The sequence below is a fragment of the Elephantulus edwardii genome, unplaced genomic scaffold (assembly GCF_000299155.1).
Source record: "Elephantulus edwardii isolate Elephantulus edwardi_28Jun2011 unplaced genomic scaffold, EleEdw1.0 scaffold00180, whole genome shotgun sequence".
Classification (NCBI taxonomy): domain Eukaryota; kingdom Metazoa; phylum Chordata; class Mammalia; order Macroscelidea; family Macroscelididae; genus Elephantulus; species Elephantulus edwardii.
In genome coordinates this window covers 2973084-2997495 of record NW_006399930.1, presented here as the reverse complement: position 1 = coordinate 2997495, position 24412 = coordinate 2973084, and the positions used below count along the sequence as shown (strand labels likewise).

General features: G+C 38.1%; 1 protein-coding gene across 8 annotated transcripts in view; it reads right to left on the bottom strand.

Moving 5' to 3' along the window:
• APP (amyloid beta (A4) precursor protein) overlaps positions 1–24412 on the bottom strand; it is a 361031-nt gene that overhangs the window by 140798 nt on the left and 195821 nt on the right. For all 8 annotated transcript variants that reach the window (XM_006896028.1, XM_006896029.1, XM_006896030.1 and 5 more), the window contains one exon: positions 23228–23430. In XM_006896028.1, the coding sequence (XP_006896090.1) occupies positions 23228–23430 (203 nt within the window). The remainder of the gene's footprint in view (positions 1–23227; positions 23431–24412) is intronic.

Genomic DNA, 24412 nt, shown 5'->3' with positions numbered 1-24412 from the left:
GAAGGCCAGATGAGTTGTGGGAGGATATCAAGGGTATCATCCAGGAAGAGTGCAAACGGTCATTGCAAAGATCAACAGAGGAGGGGCAGTCAATTCATGGCCCACAAGAAGTGCATCAGATAGTCGGCAGGATTGTCCTGGTTCTCTAATTAGTTTTCATATGAAAACATCTGGAAACAAGCAAGCAAGTTCCACATTACCTGCAGCTCTTTTAGGCGCTTTAAACATTTTTTTTTAAAGAGAATTCTCAAATCTGATGAAAAGCTACTGATTTGTTATCCCATACAATAAAGTTAAAGGACTATGATGATGACCCCTAACAGGGAAGTTAGAATCAGCCTTAATAACTTTGGAGTTATTAGTTCTGCTTATGGGATGCAGGCCTTGGATGTGGGATTTCTTCCAAGCTGTGTCAGTCATGGGGCCGTCCAGCCAGCTGTCTCGTCTCCTGCAAGTTCCTTTTGCTGTTCCAGGTTTAACAAACAGGAATGGGATGGCTCTTGATCCTTCCTCTGTATCTCCCTCTTTATGCATATTCATGTCAGGTACTCTTTCATGTTCCTTAGATGTGAAAATACCCCTCTTCTTCAAGCTGTGTTCATTCTAACCCTACAAATCAGTTGTGTATCCTGGACTAACACCATAGTTGGACCTGGCACTGGACTTGCAAGCAGCATGATAAATACTGAAGCAAAGGCAGGCAGAGAACTCCTCCAGCCCCCACCACAGCCCCAGGCAGGTTAGTGTGGAGCACTGGGACCAAATGCAGTGTTGCTCAGCAACTCAAGCACAGCTTCAAATTTTGTATCTCTTTCTAAAACACACACTGATGATGAAATCAGAACTGATTCACAGCTGACCCTCCAATTAGTTTTTCAGAAACTGTAGATCACACAGGAGGAGACTACTCACCTTTATATAGCATAACTGATGTAACATCACTTCTTAGAGCAACAGATATATGTCTTTTGAAACTTATCTGCCACAGATTCCCACAGTATTCACCGCAGCTATACAGAGTCTAGAAGCTTGTCATGAACTTCCATATTTAATAAGCCGGATAGGTACAAGGTGCAGAAATGAAGCTATTTTATTTCATCTGTTACTATTTTATGACAAGCAAAGGGGATAACCCAAGATAGATGTGTCCTTGTGTGTGATCTGGTAATGACTTCTCATGAAGGCAAAAATCAGCAAACCAGTGGTAATGCATGACGACTGCTTATGCCACTAGTAGACGTATATGGTAAATTCATTTTTATTTGTTCTCAGCTTCATTCTAAACTGGATCTAAAATAATGTTAGAGTTCATTTGTAGAAACCATGGTTAAATTTGTCCCAATCAATGAGATAAAGTATTGAGGATTAAAAAATGCAGTTACATGTTAATAATGTAAAGAAAGTATACGATGAACTCCTAATTCTTACTGGTGTCTTCAACCAGAGAAGACTATTTTCCATCATTTTGAAAGAAACAGTGACTTTATCTTCATTCTGAGATCATTTTATTAATTCTCATGCTTAGCTGGTACTAATAATATTAAATGACTCTAATAATTTCATGATCTCATATTGTCCAAATGCACACTGTATGAAATATCAGTTCCATAAGTACTTATAAACAGGATATGTGAAATATTTTGACAAAAAAAGGTATATAAATCTTTTTATAATTAAATGTCAAATATATAATGCACTAAAGAGGAAATACATGTGAGGCAAGGGAAGCCCAGTTATGAATGTGGTTTTGCCATTTTTGAATTTTTATTTATTTGTGTGTGTGTGTGTGTGTGTGTGTGTGTGTGTACTGTTAAATCGGATCTGACTGATACAAGGAGATTGTTCCTGGTTCTGCCATTTTTGAAACTCAAAAAGAAAGACCACTATCCTAACAGGTTCTGAGAGGCTGATGAGGAGGAGGGCAGCCCACCTTGCCTCGTACCACAAATCCCAAGACAGCCATTCTCTTGGCAAGTCATCCTCCGTTCTGGAAATAAAGGGCATCTAGTTATAATTCCTCCAATTATCAGCATCACTAGCGAGCTATTATAACCCTGCATACATCTTGAAGATTTTAACTAGAACATCAACTTGTTAGAGGAGTAAAGCTCCTGTGAAGGGAGGAGGATTTAGTGCAGAACAAATATCATCTCTCCTAATCTAAGTACATACCATTTGCTTTCTGACTTCCCCCCTCCCCCTCAATTCATCATTCTAGAGAAACTGTTCATGCAGTTAAAAAGAGAACCTTTTAATTTTGGGAAAGGTATGTTTGCTGTGCTACTACTTTTTAATGTGATGGTAAATTTGCAAGATCTTTCACTAAACATTGTTACAAGATGTGGGAGTGCCAACTCAAAGCAACTGTATATATAATGGAACAAAGAAGAGCCCGAGTCCTGTGCCAATCTGTTGTTGCCATGTGACCCCACTGATGTAGCCACTGTGTCTATTCATCTCACTGAAAGCTTTCCTCTGGTTTGCTGACTCTCTAGCAAGCAGGCACCCCCTCTTTAGGTACTGGCCCTTCTGGTAACATGTCCAAAGTACATGAGATGAAGTAACACCAGCCTCTTTTCTGAAGAGCATGCTGACTGCATTTCTTTCAAAACGGATTCATTTATTTTCTCGGCAGTTCTGGTGTACTCAATATTCTTTGTACTCAATATTCAATTCAAAGCCATGAATTCTTCACATTTCCTTATTCCTTGATCAGCTTTCATCTGCAAAGCAACTGAAAATACTATGACTTGAATCAGGTTCAGCTTAGTTCTCAAAGATACAATCTTTGGTTAAAGAAGGTAAAAGTTTTGTCCAATTCCTTGACTGCTACCATGGGTACTGGTTTTGAGTCTCTTGTTGGTGGTGCTGGTGAGTAGAGTATAACTCACAGTGACACTATGAAATACATATCTGAATTCTGTCCTATCCTGTACCATCCTCACAGAAAGGACCTCAGAAAAGACCATGGCCTACGGCAGGAGTACCTTAGTCTTTAAAGTGGCATCATTGCTCTTCAGTATTTTCAAGAGATCCTTGACAGAAGGCTTGCCCAAAGCAATGCATTTCCTTATTTTCTGACTGCTGGTACCATGCATTTGATAGCAGATCCAAGAAAAAGGAAATCTTTTGACAACTTCAGTATTTTCTGTTTGTCACAATATTCTTTAATGGTTCCGTTTTGACAGGGGTATTTTCTTTTCATTAAGATGTAATTCTTACTGCATCCTTAAGTGCATCAAGTCGTGTTCATTATCAGCCAGCAAATTGTGCCATTTGCATACATTGGATGTCTTATTCTATTCCTGATTCCATATTTATATGGAATCCAATACCCCACCTCTTAGATTACTTGCTCAGCAAACAGATTGAGTAATTATGGTGAAAGTATACAACCTTGATATACATCTCTTCTGATTTTAGACTATACAACAACCCTTGTTCTGTTTGACAGACCATCTCTTGGTCTATGCAAAAGACCTGTAACAGGACTTATTAGTTGTTAATGTTTGTTGTTAGGTATTGTTGAGTCAAAACTGACCCTCCAAAGGGTTTTCAGAGGCAGAAAATTGCACAGGAAGAGAATGCCTATCATTCTCCCATGGGGCAACTGTTTGATTCAAACCACATGCTTTTAGGTTAACAGCACACCACCTTACTACTAAGCCACGAGAGAGTGTTAATTAAGCATTCTGGAATTTCCATTCTTAGCAATGCTATCCATAATTTATTTTGAACTGCTACAAATACTTGTTGTGTCAAATAAAACACAGGCAAATGTCTTTCTGATATTCTCTGCATTCAGCTAATAATAATATAAGCAATAATCTTCAGTCTATGACCTCTTCTAAATGTAAATTTGAATTCTGCCTTTGTCCACATACTGCTGTAACTGTTTTTCATTATATTTAGCAAAATTTTACTTGCGTGTGATAATAATGATAATTAAATAATAGTTTCTGTGTCCTGCTGGATTACATGGATTCCTTCCAGGTAGCTACTAAGTATCTGTCTTACAAACTTCTTGGCATAGACAAAACAATGTTTGCATAATTGTATCACAACAATTCAGTAAAGATAGAAAGTATAAAATTGTATATAATTGCCATCCTACACAGAACTCATCTGAAAGTTAAAACTACTTCTCCCTTTCCATCTCAAAATTAAAAATAATTAATGTAAAGACTTGAACTTTTAAAATAATTTGCTGGATTTTTCTTTTGAATTTCAATATACCTTTGTTGTTTCTATTTGAAGTAATTATTACAAATAATTACAAAAGTAATTATTAGTAAAGAAAAAATACACTCAGAAAAAGAGAAGCATATTTCTCAGAGAAAACTTTAAGTTAGAAATATAGACAGAGACTTAATACTTGAGCAACTAATCAGGTAAAAGTAACCCTTGCTGTTCATATTTAATTCTTTAAATGTTTAAGATTACAAATATGTTTTCTAACATTGATTTAGATGAAAACCTTGTCTTTTTTGAAACAATTCTATTCACCCTCAAAAGACTAACAAACTGAAATGGTAATGTACATAAAACAGTATAAAAGACTTTATGTGCTTCCAATGATGCTCCATTAGTTTTAATCCTAGTAGAGGACCTCTTGGTTGAGACTTGTGCTGGATTCACTACTCAGTTCCATTTTTAAATGCCAAAAGAATGCACATAGATTGTAGAAGCAAAGCTGGAGTTCCCTAGATTATATTAAAAAAACCAGCATGTTTTCTTTGAAAAAACAAAAAGGCAACAAATTTAACCACACATACCAACTCTGAATCGGTAATTCAAATTGGAGGAAAACATTTACATTTAGAAATATTTTTTCTAAACACAGTTAGAAAGGTATTTTTATAGTGTTTTAAAAATTAGCATATGACAGCAAATTAATAATTAAGCTAGAGATAAGTTTCTTATTTTTAAGGACAGGATAATTATAATACCTCTTATAAAGAAAAAAGTACAGACTAACTTTATTATTTATTTGAGTGAAAGTTTATAAACCAGGTTGCTTTTTTCACAGAATGACTAGATAAAATGATTGAATGACAAATGAAACAATTAGCTTTAAATGCATAACTAAGAGTTTTTGCACAATGAAAAGCTTTTTACTATGATCCATTTTATATAACTGAGTTTCAATTCTGTCTTGTAAAACATATGTTAAATAAAACTGTATATTGCATAGAATTTATACTTTCTAACAAATTAAATAATCAAATAGAGAGCTGTTAACAGAGAACAAGGAATTGTAAATCCAGAATCATAAACAAAACCAAAATTATGCTGCTAAAATTTTAATTTTAATAAGCTTTAAGAACATGTGATCAAAGAAAATTCATATATTCCATCCACTATATCAGCTTTCTCCTTGAGCTAAAAAATTACGTCTTCTATTAATTTTCTCTCCAATTTTAAAGACCAGCAAAAAAAAAGGCAAATACAAACAGACAAGTATAGCCTGACTTTGTAATAAACTTCCTGTCTAATGTAATAGCACTATGAAACAAAAAAAAGAGCATCAGTATTTAAATCTACTAAGTATGCTTTATCATCAGTATTTCAAAGACTTGCTATTTATCTAATCATTCAATCTAAAAATAATGAAAAAAGACTGACCTGATTTTACTGTCATTTCTACATATTACCAAATGTTGACATTTTTACGAGTCAAATTAATTAGACTTTATCTTCTACTCTTCAACATTAGATTGGGTGTGGGAATCACTAGAAACATGATTATTTTTAATTAGTAATTTTTACCCAATTTTAGGTACCTGTATTGTTAAGGGATAAAAGCATTTCTAATGGACGTGTTCATATTAGTAAGTAGATCTTATTAATAATATCAGAAATTAAGCAAGTAGATCTTATTAATAATATCAGAAATTAATCCAATCAGGGTAATGGAGAGGAGGCTCATTACTCAGTAATCATATTTTAGAAGTTTCTGGGTGTTGCACACACTTGAGCACTCCACTACTTGCTGAATTGTTAGCTGTTCAAATCCACCAAGAGGCAAAGAGGCATGCTAGAAGACAAACCTGGTGATCTGCTCTTGAGAGATCACCAGATGTGGAGAGAGCTCCACAGCCTGGGGAGAGATTCTACTCTGCACACATTGAGTTGCTATGCATAACTGGAGTTTACTTGCCATCCACATTATTAAGTTTTATTAAAAAAATTCTTTTACTAAATAATACAACAACAACAATAAAAATCAAATAAGCTTAAATTACTGACAAATCTCACTTAAGCCCCCAATATGGTGCTGAAATAAGTGATAGGAACAGCTGTGCACAATAATGAACCCAGTGATTCAGTACAAAACCATGGGTGCTAATCTGTCACAGAAATCTCTAGAAGATGTCTGCAGTTGGCCAGTATTTTTTACTGAATTGTGTTGATGCCCCAGGGCTAACCAATACATCTGTCACTCCAATTATACCTGACCCAATTCTCAAGTCTTTCCTTAGTGAAAATGTATTTATAAAATGCAACCTGAAAGAGAGCTATGCATAAAGCAGTTTGACAAAGCAACGCTCTCCTGTTGATGAGCTGAGCATCCATGAGAGAGAATCATCGTTTGATACTGGGAGTATTAGTGGCTCAGTGGTGAGAGGACGGCAGCTTGAATATACCAGTTGCTCCACAGAAGGATGGGCAATCTCCTCCTGTGCGATTTACTGCCTCTGAAAAACACCTGGAGGGTCAGCTATGGGTTGGTTCCCACTCTAAGCATACAACATGTTTCCATACAGGACTAGACCTGCTGACAAAAATCCCGTGTTTAGCAGGAGTCTCAGGGGATAGAAGGAGATGCAGGGCAATGCTCTTCTTCATTTTGTGTTTTATTTTTAGAAGCCTGGAAGATAGGATGCTGAGGGAAGTATCTCAGTAACACAAGGAGGAATACTGCATAAAACCTCTATTTTAAAATAGCATTGACACAGAAGGTAAGGGGAAGAGTAGGAAAGAGTGGATAGATAATGAACACTAGGAGCCCTAGCGGTCTGGTAAGGTAAGGAGCTGTACTGCCAACTCAAAGGGAGATGGTCTGGATAATGAACACTGTACTGGAACAGATAAGGGGAAGGATTGTCTAAAAGGAATATAAGATTAGGCCTCACACGTATGACAACTAATTTGGAACAAAGAGTGCATTATAAAATGAATTGGGGGAGGGGGAACGATGAGGAAAATGTGCATTTATGAATGAATTACAACCCAACTTTTCTGTTAAACTTTCACTAAAGACATAATTTAAAAAATAAATTTGAGAAGTGTCCTAACAGAGATAAAATATGCAATCTCTTCCCAAAAAACCAGAGTAGGGGGAAAAAATGTTATTTGGCTTCCTAAAAGAAGTCTACACATACTTGGGCAAAGAAGAATGTAACATATTTTGGTAGTCTTTAGGTTCATATAAAAGAAAACAAATCACATGTGGTAGTCAGAACTGTTCATTGGGTTTTGGAGGCTGTACAGGAGCCTACCCACCCGTCATCCTGCCACGGGACCACTGGGGCAGGAGAGGCCCCTAAAGGCTCTTATGTTCATTCAGGAAAGAGATTTTAAGACACTGAATATTTGCGCTGATTTTATTCTTAAGTCCTGTTCTGTCTTAAGGAGCATTAAAGCAACTTCCATACTTTAATCCATTATGAAGATCATAATCCTCTTATTACTATTTAAGTTTAAGAACAGGTCAGACTTCCCAGAAATCAGAATTTGTGACATGCCAGAACATTAGAAATACCAAAGATCTTGTTGTTGGTTTTGTTTTGTTTTTTCAGTTCTATTTCAATAATGAACAGAACTGAGATAAAAGTGAGAAAAAGTATGTATCTGGACTTAGTATTTATGTGTATATATCTATTCACTTCTCTGTAGAGGAAAAATATGACAATGGATGGCATTTCTAGTCTTGTGAAAGAAGATGCTGCATGATAGGAGTGTCATGGGTTAGCAGGATGCCCATCAGGATAGTCCAAGGAAAGTCCTGATGTTTCAGCGCTAGGGGCATGCCCTCTGTCCATGTTAATGAGTCTCTTTGTCAAGGTCCACAGCAAGAACGAACTAACAGTCTGCAGTTGAGACCAAGAGCAGCACTGCAATATGAACACTAGCCAGCACATAGTATTTCATAACAGTGTGACAGGGAAGTGTGAATTTCTTTTTAATTTAAAAAAAAAACAAAACACAAACAACAAAAATTAGGAAGGCAATTCTTCTATATATCTAAATTTCTGGATGGGAAATATGTACGTGGAATATTTTTTAAAAAGTAAAAATGTCACGATTACTATCTAGATAAAGGAGTTAAAAATTTGTAAGCCTGTATACATTTTGTAAATATACATTTTAGCTTACTGAATGTAAATTTGCCATTTTTCAACATTTTTCTAAGTCAAAGTCATAGCTATTAAGCTGGGACGCTGTAGTGGCTTTTTGGAGGCTGTTAATGGCACGGGAGAAGACCAGTCATGTTTTTCCTGTGGACCCACTGGTGAATTTGAGCTGTCGAAGAGTCAAGGACTTTAAGTCAGCAGTGCAACTCTCTGTGGACTACTCTGCTGCCAGAGCTCATCACTTACCTCAGTCCTAAGAAAGCATTTAAAGAATAAGCTACAGTGTGCAAAGCGTCAAGGAAGGAGACATATGTGGCATGAAGATGAGACACAGGATTGTAAGAGTATCTCTCTGTATATATAATGAACATGTAATTCCCCGGGTTCAAACATGCTTGGCTGCTAACCCAAAGGTTCAAGTATATACAGAACTTTCCTTGGTGTTCTATCTGGGGGAAAAAACCCCAAAAGAACAAACAAAACATCAGCCATTGAGAGTTTTATGGAGCAAAGTTCTACTCTGAAACACCAGAGTCAATGGCAACTTAACAGAAATTCTCAAAATTCAGACCCATTGCCATTGAGTCAGAGATGACCCATGGCTGAGTCTTCATTGACTTTTCAGAGCTGTAAATCACAGGGGAAGAGAGGGAAGAGACTGCTTAGCTTTCTTTGAAGAGCTGCTGGTAGATTCAAACTGCCAGAGAGGCAGCCTTTGGGTTAGCAACATAATTCCCACATAGTAGGCCTCCAGAGCTCCCATAACAGCAGTCAGTCCCATTCTTCTCAATGCTATGCCTTTCTAGATCTCAGCGCCACAGTCCACAGTGTTTCCACTGCGGCAGTTTTATCCCCTCCCCATCTCACCCTTCCACCCGAGTGTTGAGACTGAGAAGCCATTCCATAGCTCAAACAAACAAGAAGCATTTGTGTCTGTCCACGCATGAAAAAGAACCAAGTTATAGACAGAACCTCTCGAGCAAATAAAATGAAATTTCCAGAACAGATGTAATTATGGGAACTGTCCAACAAGGCCTTTCTTATTCTATCATGAGATATCAAAAGAACTAAGTTACATGCAAGTAACATCAATTAATTGTTTGTATTTTATGGTTTTTTTATATGCAGTCTGAGAAACTAGATTTAACAAGAAAATAAACTGCATGTACGTGCCAGTACCTCCATACTTCCACTGTCTTCTTTCATCATATTCTTGCCATTATAATCAAAACACAGAGCATCTTTCATATTTCTTCTGATTTCAACTCCTTTTACCGTTATAAGTCTCTTAATTTTGAAAATCTGAGCTGCTATGTTTGGAAGGCACAGCACTTTTCATGAACATCACATGAACATCTTTTATAAGGGATTTAGTCAGTCTAAATTCTTCTGTGAATTTGATATTTTTATTTTTAAGGAAGAGACTCATAAAACATCAAATAAGAAGTGGCTAAAAGCCAGAGATCCGTTTTTAGGAGAGCAAAATGGTTCAAGGCCGAAGTAAAGCTGCTTTTAGGTTACAATCCACATTATTTAATGACTCCTCAAAGTATTTCCTATAAAAGAACTTGAGTCTGTCATTACAATCTATGCTTTGCTACTTGCCTGAGATGTTATGTTAGGCTCTACTCTGAGGTCCAGCAAGGGCAAAACAGACCTAAGATAGTGCACAAACCCAAAGTTGTACATTCTACTTTGGTGATAAGTGACTCGGGTCTCAAAAGTTAGGGAGGAGCCATCTAAAGTGCAACTACTGGGACCTCCTTGTCTAGAATAAAAAAGAAGAAAAGTAAATGTGTACTGAGACATTCAAGTTTAAAGGACTAATGTTATCACAGACACTTCAACTTTCATGTTCAGGAGAAAAGAGAACTAGGTGGTGTCCAGCTATCACCTCTAACCAACCTAAAAGAGCTGCAGTCCAAGACAGAGTGGAGAAAAATGTGGGACAAAACTCAGTAACATTAGACTATGACTCTTAGTCACCCTCTAAACCTGGAACAAAACTTATCCTCGACATTCAGTTTTTAACAAAGTAAAAGATAGGTTTAAAAGAAGAGTGGTAGTAACATTAGGGAAACACAGGCTTCTTAGGCTAACCAACAATATAAAGACAAGAGCAGCATTTGTCTAAGAAGAAAGCCCTGAAGGCAAAAAGGGGTAGGACAGAAAGAGTAATGGGAATCAGAAGTACAAGGAGGAAGAAGGAGAAACACTATTCTAGCAAGAGCATTGTCATTAGTGTCATAAAACAGGTGTGTGTGTGAAAGGTTGGAAGAAGAACTGCTTTGTAAATAATCACTTAATTTACAGTATTTTAAAAAACCCCAAAACCCTAAAAAACAGAAAACCAAGTTTGGTACAATGACATAAGTATTTAAACTGTCTTCTAAGTTGATTTTCTTTTATACAACTGCAATGTCTAAGTTGAGTAGCTGCTTATAATAAATAGCTGTGAATGTTGTCACAGCTGTGAGGCATTTAAATATTTTTTGAACAAAAATTTTTATTAGGGAAGAATGAGAAAGATACAGTTTTGTTTTAATTGGTTAGGGATATTTAGCTAAAGTAGGGTAAAATGCTTTGTATTTTTATATTTGTATTTAAGGCAATTGTATTCAAATACCTATACCAGATTTTATCAGTCATTCTTACTAAAACATGACACAAAAAAGCAAGACAGGGAGAGGACAGGTAATAAAAACTAAGCAAAGCCAAGAAAAAAATATATCATTTTATGTATTTTGTTCTAGTTATTGTGTACCGTTGAGTGAGAACTGACCAGAGCTGACTGTCTAGTGGGTTTTCAGAGGCAGTAAATAACATGGGAGGAAAGTGCCCATCTTTCTCCTGCTGAGCAGCTGGAGGATCCAAACCTTGTACCTTTGTGTTGGTAGTGAAATTCCTTACCACTAAGCCACAAGAGCTTATATATATATATATATATACATACACACACACAATACACACAATTTTCTAAATTATGCATTCTAAACTGTTGGTATAAGAATCCTACCTCAAAAAAAGGTTAAAAGAAAATGCTTTCTATGTTTTTAAGTGACAGAAACACATATAGATGGCACATAAAATGTCTTAAATGCCTTTGCCACTCAGTCTCACACTTTAGGCACCTCTCAGTCTCACACTTTAGGCAACTGAGGGGAAAATGACCAGGGTGGGCACTGTATGCTGGGATTCTGACATTCTTAGGAAGGAGCCTGTCAGTGCCATTCTTTTTTCAGATTCACTAAGTGTATCAAACACCTCGAAATCAATGACCACCATGCCACAGGGCACAAAATAACAGGCTGTTACCTTTCACTGTTTTAGATGGTGCTGACATTCATTCGCCAACATTACTAGAAAGGACACTACATTTTGGTCTGACACTGAGTGGATCTAACTTGCCTTTAGTCAAAATACAGGGTAAAGACCCAAGGCTTGTTCTGCAATGAGAACCTATCATGCTTTCTCTTACTCCCAAATACTCCAGGGAGCTCTACTGTCACGTCTGTGGAGGGCACTGACCCTCAGGTGAAAAACTCAGGTGTGTGAGCACATTTCCCTGTTCAAAGTCAAGTCAAACTTGGAGTTTTCCTCAAACTTTAAGAAAAGTTAAATATGTATGAGAAGTGAGAATCCTATTTGCTTGGACTGTGTCTTCCCAAAAGATACGTTCAATTCCTGAAGTCTGGTTTACCCTATGAATGGGAAAATGCATCATTTTTTTTTAAATAGTGTCTTTTACGGTCCTGTTAATTAATGAACTATGCAGGCTCTAATTCAACTGGTAGTGTCTCTTCCTGAGAGAAGAGCAACACAGAGACCTACACACAGGGAAAACACTCTGTGGTTGGGAAGGTAGAGATTGGACTAGTAAGTCTATACACCAAGTGCTATCAATAGAAAAGAGCCATGAAGCAGACTGTCCCTTGGAGCCTTTCGAATTGCCTATATCCTGAACCCAGGCTCGTGCCCTCTAGAGCTGAGAGGGAACACAATGCATTTCTACTGCTGCAAACCACCTACCTGTGGTATTTTGCAACGTAACCCTGGGAAACTCAAAACTCACTAAAGCCCTCACAGAGAACCTCCATTGGGTTTTTGAGGCTATAAATCCTACCAGCAACAGACTGTTAATCTTTCTCCTTTGAATCTGATGGTGGAACCACAGGAGACACGCAGCCATTGAGTTAGCAGTGCAATTTACCATAGACTGTGCTACCAGAACTCCTGAGAAAGTTAACACTAAAAAATTCACACAGTAAAACTCTGTTAAACATCATACAAACAGAAAACAGAAAGATGAAATTCAGCTGAGTTTGATTTCTTCTACCCTTTAGACTGCTACACTTAGCTCTGGTTTATTTATGATACGGACTGGATTTATATGGTATCTAATATTCCATATACTATATCATTTCCTAAACTTCTGCCCATCATCTAAAATCATTCCAATGATAAGTGCTCTGAAACACTGCTAAATTTCAATCTCCAAGAGGAGAGGAACACTAGTGGCACAGTGTGTAAGGTGGTGGGCAGCTACCCAAAAGGTCACTGGTTTGGAACCAGAGGCTCCCTGGGAGAAAGATGGACAGCCTCCCCCCATTAAGATTTACAGCCTTGGAATCTCAGTGTGGTATCACTGTGAGTGAGACTCCACATTGTGGCAAGTGGTGGTTGTGGCTCCCAGTGGAGGAGTTTCTTATCTCTATGTCTTCCCTGTCAGCTCAGAGATAGGAGTTTCTCTCTAGTACTAAGCATGCAGGCACAGTTAAAAGTAGCCCCAGTCGCCTACTTCCTGTGCCCCTAGCACCAAGTGCAATGTCCAGTACCTAGAGTAGTGCAATGTGTGGAAGTAAACTGACTGAAGCTACTCCCGCTTTAATGATCACCAGAGGGAGAACAAAAATTTAATTCAGCCAAGGTCATCACCTGACCCAAGGTAAGGAATATTTTGCTCAGACTGTTTGCTTCATTATCATGGTATTATTAAAGAGCAGCCCATATTGGCAGTTTTTATTATCAGTTCATTTACTGGTAGCTTTTGCCAGCTATTTAAAATACCTGGAAGATATAAAGCTCTACCTTGAAATGTCTATATTGTTCGAGCCTCAGCTGGACATAAAATTTAGCTGCAGACACTGTAGTATATATACAATGTATTTTCAAAAAAGTTATGCTTAAGTTTTTATAATGAAAAAGCAATCAGTCTGTTGGCTTTACTTTCGCATTCTTAATTGATAGTAAACACTAAAACATCAGAATGATCAACACCACAACCACCACAGCAGCTAACAATAACTGAGCACTTATCACCTTCCAGGAATCCAGAGTCTGTCTAATGTCTCCCACAGAGATTTTATTTAATATTAAAAAAAAAAAAAGTTAACTGTTGGGTTATTGTAAAGTGACATGAATCCATTCCAATTAATAATAACAATAACCCTAAAAACAACAGAACAAAACATTCTACATTATTCTCAAAATGGTCTGAACCTACTTTTGTAGGTATTATAACAGCCCTCTCTTTTTTGCCAAATCTTTATGAAGCATGACATCGTTCTCTTACTATCCAAAGTATGTGAGACAAAGTCTCACCATCCTTGATTCTGCAGTGTTTGGGCTGCACTGCTTCCATGATATATCTGTTTATTCCTCTGATAATTCAGGGGACATTTAATATTCTTCACCAACTTCATAGTTCAAAGGCATCTATTCTTCTTTGGACTTTGGTCTTTAGTGCTGAGATTTCAGATGCAAAAAAGATTGAAAACACCAGTTTCTGTCAGGTGCACTGCAGTCCTCAAAAAGCATCTTTTCTAACAGTTTAAAGACATCCTTTGCAGCAGATATATATAATGTAATACCTTCTTTCTTTTTTAAATTTTTTGGCAGCATCAGGATGGATGGTGAAGAGATTGAGATTGCTAAAACTTTAGTCAGCTTGGCTCCATGGTCAACATTCTTGGCACCAGTAGCCAGGAAATTAAAAGACGCATTGCCATGGGAAAGTCTGCTGTTAGGGACCTCTCCAAAGTACTGAAAAGCAATGGTGTCACTCTGGAGATGAAGGTGCGTTTGATACAGGCTATGGTCTTTGCAATCACTTGTTATGCATCAGAGAGTTGGACAGTGACTAGGGAGGATAGAAGGAGAACTGACGCCTTTGATCTCTGGTCCTGGAGAAGAGTAGTGAATGTACCATGGACTGCCAAGAAAACAAAGAGATTCATCCTGGAGAGGGTTACACCATGCTGCTCCTTGGAGGCAAGGATTCTGAGGCTTTGTCTGACATACTTTGGACATGCTGTAAGGAGGTAGAGGTCCTTGGGGAGGGACATCATGCTTGGGAGGATGGAGGGACGGCACAGGAGGGGAAGACCCTTTATGAGGTGGACTGATTCAGTGACTGGGGTAATCAGGATGGGTGTGTCAGAGGCAGTGCAATTGCCACAGGACAGAGCAGAGTTTAGGGCTGTTGTACATAGGGTCGCTAGGAGTCACAAAAGACTTGACGGCACATAACAACAACAATAACAACATTTTTTATCTCTTGTCTCTTGACTTCTGCTTCACAAATGTGGATTGTGGATTCCGGTAAAATGAAATCCTTGTCAATATTTTTCATAATGTTGCTTATTATTAAGATTTTTTTTCTTATGCTGAGGTATAATCCATACTGAAGGCTGAAGTCTCTGATCTTCATCAGTAATTGCTTCAAGTCTTTTTCACTTTCAGCAGGCAATGCGTTGTCATCTGCATATTACAGGTTGTGAACTAATCTTCCTCTGATCTCAGGTAGCATTCTTGATATGGTCCCATTTTTTGAAGGATTTTCTCAGCACACAGAGGGGGTAAGCATGGTGATAGGATCCATGTCATACATGTCCTTCCCTTATTTTAAACCACAGAATAGAACAATGGTTTTATTTGAAGGAGTACTTACAGATTCTGTATGAGAACAATAAAGTATTCTAGAATTCTGATTTTTCTCAGTGTTATCCATAATATGTTATGAGCCACAGAGCAAAATGCCTTTGTAGAGTCAACAAAACATGGGCACGTAATACTAATCCTATTTCACAGACAGAAGTCTAAAGGATTAAAGGCTACTTTATCTCTACAAGTTAACATAATGAATAGGCTGCAGAGTCAGAATTCCAACACGGGCGGCCTGAACATTTAACTATGTTCCAGGCACTATGTAACGCGCTTAACACAGTTTGCATGATAAACATGCAATGTGATATCAGCATCGCTTTACTGGTTCAAGGCTGTAAAATAATATCTGTATAACTATATCTCTATCTATCTATCTAAATAAATGAATGAATGAATGAATGAATGAATAAATTAATCTATTTCCCCCCCACTAAACTCTGCCTCTAATTATCACATTACCTCAATGAAACTGACTTGGGATGTAAGTTTCTCAAACATGAAGAATTTTCTTTCTTATGAGCAATTATCAGGGCTTAGAAATGTTTTTTGTAGAGAAGCAACTATCATGGCTTTGCAGGTCATCTGGTCTCTTTTACAACTCCTTGTACTATATAAGGCGAAATCCCAGAGCCATTGGGTCAATTCTGACATATGGTGACCTCATGCTTTACAAAGTGGAACTGTTTTGTAGAGTTTTCTTGTCCATAATATTTACAGAAACAGAACATCAGGCCTCTCTTCCAAGGCTCTGCCAGACAGGTTCTAAATGCCAACCCTTAGCTTAGCAGTGGAGTGCAAACCACGTACGACACTCTGTGTCAAGCACTCACAAATAATGCATAAACAAATGGACACAACTATGCTTTAACAATTTTTTTTGGTTTTGATTTTTACAGACTAGGTAGCACACCCTTGCTTCAACAGATGTTCTAAGTTTTAGAAAGTAATGAATGTAATATGGTAGCAAAGTATGCCCATAGTAAAGGTCAAACTAAACTAGTATGTACCTCTCTGGTGGTTAGACTCCAGAGCACATGTCAAGTTACTGTCTCTAAAAACCTGCTGGGTGGTCAGGTGAGTCAGTTCTGACTCAATGACAATGAGAGACTATGTGTTTACAAACAAAAATAAAGAGATTTCAAACTGTCACATTGATGAAGTACCTGGGTCCTTCTAGGTGCAAGTTTTACTTTTATCATTAACCAACTAGATGCCCAATGCTCTTTTTTTCTTTTTCAAACTGCTCTGGACTTCAGTTTCCTTAGGTATAGAATTTAAGCAAAAGCCACTCATTGCCTTCGGTTCAGGACCAACTCATAGATGACACGCCAGTGGGTTTTCAGAGGCTGTAAAACTTTGGGGAAGAGACTGCTCATCTTCTCTTGCACAGCAGTTTGTGGACTTGAATTGCTTGCCTTTGGGCTGGAGGTGCAACTCTTTACCCACCAGGCCACCAGAGCACCCTCAGCTTTGACTGGAGAGGTTAAACTGCTATCATGCTAACCAATAACAAAAATAAAATGTCCACAAAGGTAAGAGAGTAGTGCTCGTACAATAGAGAATGTCAGGTAGCATCAAGGACAGTCACCTCCCCATGGGCAATGTCTGTTTGGCTCCATTACCCCTTACACAGGAGCAAAACAGGGAGCAAGCAGTCGGCACATGCTGAGCAGGTGCTGAATGAAAGCAGGGGGAAAGCTGGAGTGCCTGTGGAAAGGCAACAATTGGCTAGATTAAAGAAAAGACCACGTCATCTATTACAGTCCGTATGCTTAATCAGTGTTTGGCATTCATAGCTAAGTCAGAAATTACTCTGGAAACTTGGGTTATAAAGTGGTATCTTCTCAAGACAGTGAATTAAGAATAATTGCCTTAGTATACTAATCGTTTTTCACTCAAATTGGTAAAGGCTTATTCTACTGAATCAATGGTCATGCTTTTCTTAACCACCAAAGAGAACAATAAATAATCAAAGTCAGATGGATTTTTACAGTAGTGCACTCACTGTCTAACAAGGCGTTTCTCCTAAAAAGTCAGGGACAGAGTTAGAAATGACATCTTTTATTTTTATATCATCCAGTCTAATAAACTATGGCTGAAAAATTTCATAGCCATGCTGAAATGACCTCTAATTTCTTTGTCTATCTCTTTAAAATTTTAAAGGGTTACAAAAATATTAAGCTTTTTTATGAAGTATGTTAAGGATTGATATTATTAATAGTAGGTTAGAAATGATGGAAAAGTTTTCAATTGAGTATGGTTGTAAATCACATTTTCTTCCAGGCATTGAAAGAAGGACTGTAAATTTCTTCAAGATCTTTTCTTACAAGTCATTTCTACTTTTTATTTTTAGCATAGAAGCAAATTACATGGAATTTAAAACATTACAAAGTTAGCTGTCATCCAAGGTTACTGCTCTTAATCAGTGAAGAACTATGATTCACGTTCTCTATCACTGATGGGAGAAAGGGGGTTTCATGTGGTCCACATGTTTAATGTTACCACCTGAAACATCTATTTCTTTACTAGAAATGGAAATGACAGAACAGACTTTAAGACCTCTTTCTGACTCACACTTTCCCAACAAGACCTGGCTCAGTTATGGCTTTGGAAGAAGGAGTCGCATCCATTTCCTAAACAACCTGCCTCTAGAAACCCTATGAACTTTGATATATGACGATGGTCATAGAAAGGGTTCAGGCCTTTTGTTCATAGGGTCGTTCCAAGGAGTGCTCAGACTCAACGGCAATCATCATCAACAACAACATAGCTGTTCACTTGAAGTCTTGTAGATGAGTGAAATGGATTCCCATTAAAGGCTATTCTATTTTGGTAGCTTGGTGGTAAGGAGGTGCACTGTCAACTGAAAGGCACACAGTTCGAATCAACCAGATGCTCAGCAGGAGAAATATGTTCAACTGTTCCTCTGGTTTGATTTACACTTTCTGAAAACCCACTGGAGGGTCAGCTATGAGGCTGTTCTGACTTGATGGCACACATCAACACCAATTAAAGATTAGGCATTTGCTTTTAGAAAGCTTCATATTATTGATCTTTTTGCTTTCAACACTAATAGCTTGTTACCTTTTAAAAGGTTATTTATTTTCATTTTTCTCTCTAGCATAGTTTTTAATCTCTCTTTAAGTTGCTATTATCTTTCTACAGAAAATACTATAACTAAATATATATACATTCATATATACACATTTATATACATATCTCTTTATATTCTGCCTTAATATCCAATACTACAGTTTTGTGGAGCAAAATAAATTGAACTAGTTCAGAACATCTCCTCAGCTGAGGTAAGATCGCATTGTTCTTAGAAAAGGATTTCTGGGTTATGGGCACAATTTATATGGCATCCTTTCATTGTAATACAATATGTGACTTTCTGATCATCCATACCCTTAATAGCAGTGATAATAAAACTCATTCTTTTCACTATTAATAAGATTCTTAGAACAGAGTAGCTCCTGAATTACTATTTGAGTTGTTGATGTTATGTAGCATTTAGTCGAACCAACCTATAATCATACAGGAGATTTGCCCATCCTTCTCCTGCAGAGCAGCCAGTGGCCTTGAACTGCATGCCTTTGGGATTGCAGCACAGCTTCTTGACACTAGGCCACCAGAGTGTTTGAGTTAATCACCCTCAACTAATGCTCATACTTTCAAACCTAGTTTTAAAGGACTCCATCATTACTATTGTTATGTGCTGTCAAGTCACTTGATACTCATAGCAACCAGATGTACAATAGCTCTGAACCCTGCTCTACCATGTGCCAACCTCATGGTCTCTGACAAACCTACTCTCATTACCCAGTCATAGAATCAACCCATTTCATCTATACTCTTCCTTTCTTACGCTGTCCCTCCACCCTTCAAAGCATGATGTTCCTTTTCCAAGAATTGGTCCCTCCCTGCAATATGCCCAAAGTATATCAGATGAAGCCTCAAAATCCTTGCCTCCAAGGAGCAGCCTGGTTTCACCCTCTCCAGGACAAATCTGTTTGTTCTCCTAGCAGTCCATGGTATATTCAACACTCTTCTCCAGCATCAGAGCTCAAAGGCATCAATTCTCTTTCTATCATCCGTAGTCACTGTCCAGCCTTCTGATGCATAACAAGCAACTGTGAAGACTAAGGCCTGGATATGGTGAACCTTAATCTCCCGACTGACGAAAACGCTACCATCATTACTATCAACCTAGTTTCTTTTAACTCTCATATGTTAAGACTTTTGTAATAGCTAAGTGTTTCCTTTCTCTGTTCTCATGACTGCCTCCTGGTCCAAGAATAGGTTTCATATAATCATAGTCAAGTGTTCTGGGATTCCCATTCTTCTAAGAGTCAGCCACAGTTTGCTGTCATCCATACGTAATCAATGAAACACAGACAGACATTCCTCTGGTACTCTCTGCTTTCAGGCAAGATCCATCTAAATTTAGCTATCATATCCTTAGTATCATAGCCTCTTCTAAACCCAGCCTGCACATCTAGCAGTTCTCGGTTGATGTGCTGCTCCAGTTATTTTTTTGATAACTTTCAGCAGAATCTTGCTTGCTTGTGATATTAATGATATTGTTTGATTTGAATGGGGTGGGGTACAGATCTCATCCAGTCAGTTGGCCAGGTGGCTGTCCTACAGGTTTTTTGCACAACTTGGTGAGCACACTCAGGGCAGCATCTGTTTGCTGAAATATGTCAATTGCTGTGCCATCAATCCTGGGGCCTTGTATTTCATCAATTCCTTCAGAGCAGCTTGAACTTCTTCCTTTACCACCACAGGCTCTTACACATACCTAGTTTCATGAAATTCTTCTGTGTTAGCCAATTCCTTTTGGTACAGTGCCTCTTCATGCTCCTTCCATCTTCTTTTAATGTTTCCTGGATTATTTAATACTTTGCCCAGGGTATACGCCAGGGATGTGTCCTATCTCCATACCTTTTCAATCTATATGTGGAAAAGATCATCCGGGAGGCTGGGCTCCATGATTATTAATGTGGTATCAAGAGTGGAGGAAGACTCATCTAAAATCTGCATTATGCAGATGATACAACCTTGCTTGGTGAAACTGAGGAGGACCTGAAGCACTTGCTGTAGAAGGTCAAGCACTTCGGCCTTCAATATGGCTTGAAGCTTAACATCAAGAACACAAAGATTCTCACCATGCGCTGATTGGCAGCATCACGAGAGATGGTGAAGAGACTGAGATTATGAACAGTTTTAGTTTGCTTGGCTCCACAACCAACACTCTTCACACCAGCAGCCAGGATATCAAAAGACAAATTGCATTGGGAAAGTCTGCTGTCAGGTACACCTCCAGGTACTGAAAAGCAACAATGTCAGTCTGGAGACTAAGGTGAGCCTGATCCTGGCAAGTCTTTGCAATTACATGCTATGCATCAAAAAGCTAGACAAAGACTTGGGATGACAGAAAAAGAGTTGATGCCTTTAAGCTGTGGTGTTGGAGAAGACTACTGAATATACCGTGGACTGCCAGGAGAACAAACTGGTATATCCTAGAGAGGATAAAACCTTGCTGTTCCTTGGAGGCAAAGATCTTGAAGCTCTGTCTGACATACTTTGGGCATTTTGCAAGGAAGAACCAGTCCTTGAAAAGGGACATTATGCATGGTAGAGTGGAAGGACAGAGCAAGAGAGGAAGATCCATCATGAGATGTATTGATTCAATGACTAGGGTAATGGAGGTAGGTGTGTCAGAGACAGTAAGGCTGACGAAGGATAGAGCCAAGTTCAGAGGTGTTGTACATAGCATTGCTATGAGTCGCAGCAGAATTGATGGCACATAACAACAACAACAACATAGCTAAGTGGAACCACTTGAATTGCCCAACCATTCCATGTCCCTTGGCACATCTCACAGTATTTGCACTGCTGTTCCTACTCTATCTAAAGTGCTCTAGAACTCAATCCATCTGTAGGCCCACCATGGGTCCTTCCGGTTCTCGTGCCAGTTCTCATTTTCTCCATGGAACTGTATGTATCAGTCTCAAAGTTCTCTTTTCCTCTCTTGAAGTAGGCTCTGTGCTCGTCACATTATTTCTTCGGTTTATTTTCCCATCAGATTTCAACATCCATGAAGGTCAGATAATCTGTGTTCTTATCATTTGGTTCACTCAGTTTAGCAAAATGGTATGTACAGAACTGGTGCTCCATAAACTCGTGTTGAGTGCATGGCCACTGATCATTATGCAAATGTTATTTTACTGGAGATCACAAGACCTTCTGATCCACTGAGTACTATGTGCTCCAGTTTGTAATCATATCTCTTTTGGACTCTAAGAGAAGTCCTACAATTCTCTTTTCCTGTTGGGAAAATTGAAATTCCTCAATTCCTTCACCAGATCTGTCATCAGGGGTCCGAAGAAGCATAGAAAAGTATGCCTTGGGTATGTGAAATAGTGATTCAGATAAAATACGCATTTACTTATATTTAGGTACTAAATTGACTCAGAAATGACCATTAAATAATGGCTGATAAAGTTGAACAAACCAACGTATACCGTTTGTTCTTTTGGAAAGAACATGGGATCCTTTTAAATGATTTAATTCAGAATAATTCCAGCTTTAAAATCTTCAAGTTAAACAACTTAAAAACATAGCATTGAGTGTCAGAGGTGGAATATAAAAGATAATGCATTGTGTGTTTCCACTGAGAAAAAGTGAGTAGGAAAAGAAAATCTATAGTAAAAAAATGACTAGTGGTTGCTTGGTGTTAGAGATAAGAACTGGAATCCTTAATAGGAATGGGAGACTACAGTGATGATTAGGAATGTATGTGAGGCAGATCCTGTAGTCATTCCATTTTTCGGCTGAATATAAAAAATGAGCTGAAATAATACTTTCATAAACAGTAAGTGGAAACAGTACATTGCTGTATCATTTGGAGACTGATCTTGAAAACATTTAAAATATGCTAAAACTCAGTAACTCGATATTCATTTAACTCAGCTCTAGGTTTACTGTTTACTCTCTTCAAAAACAACCAAAAAGTAATTGAATAATTTATTGTTCATGCCAATTATCACACTTTGTTTTTTTAATCTGAAACTTTTATTTCCTTCCAAGAAAAAGTTCTTTTCCGTTCATAAAATAATCAACAGGAACATTAAATAGAAGTAAAAATAAGATATCAATTCTCTCTCTGCTTCTTTAAGAAGGTACTTCACATCTCACCAATAAAATAATTTGACAACATAATTCATTTAACTTAAATTCCACAGCAAAAAAAATGTGATATTCACTAAATATCGACCATTAATAATCAAACCTTTACTGGCATTTTTCTATAAGTAAAACACTGAGTCAATTCCATTTCTCACCCTCAAATAGGCACCCCAGTGGTGAAGTAATCAAAGCCCTTCTACGTTAACTGGAAGACCACTGATTCGAACCTCCAGCCACTTAGCAAAAGAAAGCTATCATACCCAGTTTCTGTAAAGCTTAACACCTTGGAAACCTTGTGAGGTAGTTCTCTGATCTATGCATCTAAACCGGCTTGACAATGGCTCATTTTTATACTTTAAGCCTAGCTAGTCTAAGATGTAGCAGACAAGAAGAATGCCACCAATGATTCATAAAAGACTCACTGTCAAGGGAATGCCAGAGAGCTGGTGAGGATTATTAAGTAACAATGACACTGAGTGGAGTCAATTTGGGATGTGTCGAGCAGCATACACAAAGCTTAGAGCAGCCTATGTGATTCCAAGATTTCAAATGAACTGAAATCAAGAGTCAAGACTGCTTGTTAAGCAAAAGTGAGGTCAACATTTTTGCTGCTTTAATATTTTTGGTTGGGGGAGGTGGTGGGGGCTAGATGGAGATAAACTTTTAAACTTTGGTGTGATGTTTTCTTTTCCCCCAAGAAAGAAAAACTATCCAAGGAAACAGTGGATTACCTCGAACCACCTCTTCCACAGACTCTGTGGTGGTGGTGGTGGTGGTGGCGATGCTGGTGGTTCTCTCTGTAGCCTCTTCATAGGGTTCCTCAGCCTCTTCTTCCACCTCATCACCATCCTCATCATCCTCATCGTCCTCAGCTTCTTCATCCTCAACGTCAGCCACTTCCTCCTCCTCTGCCACTTCTACTACTTTGTCCTCACTGCAACAAGAAACAGACATGAAGGTAAGTTACACATGTGTCCCTTAGTATATATGCTCAAGTCCTGGGCCCTGCTCTGAAGATGTAATCCTGGTTGGAAACTGGGTTTTTCTTTGTCACATTAATTAGGCCATATCCCAGTAGGGTGCATCCTAAAATTAATCACTTAAATTATAAAAAGAACAAAGGACACAGAAACACATGCAGAGAGAAGAGGAAAGAGTGGAGCAGAAAAAAAAACACCAAAATAAACCACCAAGAAATGCCAAGGCTACCAACGACTCAGGGCTGAGCTCTGGTGGCCTAGAGGAAAGGAGCTATACTACCATCCCAAAGGTACATGATTCAAATCCTTCAGCTGCTCTATAGAAGAAACTTGAGCTATCTCCTCCTGTGCAATTTGGTGTCTCAGAAAACCCAGTGGAGGGTCAACTATGATCTGGTTCCAACTTGATGATACTCAACAACAATCACCAGCACCAAGGCAGATCCTACTTAAGGGGCCATGCTTTGATTTGTAGTTCTAATTTCAAAACAGTGAGCCAATGAAATTCTTGTCTTTAAAGCCACTCACTGGTGGTAGTTTTTATTACGTAGCACTAGTACGGAGTGCTGGTGACCTAATGGCAAGAAGCTGCACTGCAATCTGGAAGGTACATGGTTTGAGTCAACCAGCTGCTCTGTGGGAAAAGGACAGGCAATCTCCTCCTGTGTGACTAATGGCCTCTGAAAACCCGCCAGAGGGTCAGCGATGGGTCAGTTCTGACTCAACGGTACACAACAACAACAAGTAACTAGTAGTATCGTACTAGATAGTAACTAGTGATTTTACGGCACCTACTCAATTACACATTAACAACAAAACAACAGTAGCACAACATTAAGACCTATGTTAGCAAAGGATTAAAAAAAACATCAAATTTTGGTAAAATGACAGAACGTATAGTATCAAAGAAAAAATATGTGCAAGATGTGAAATCAG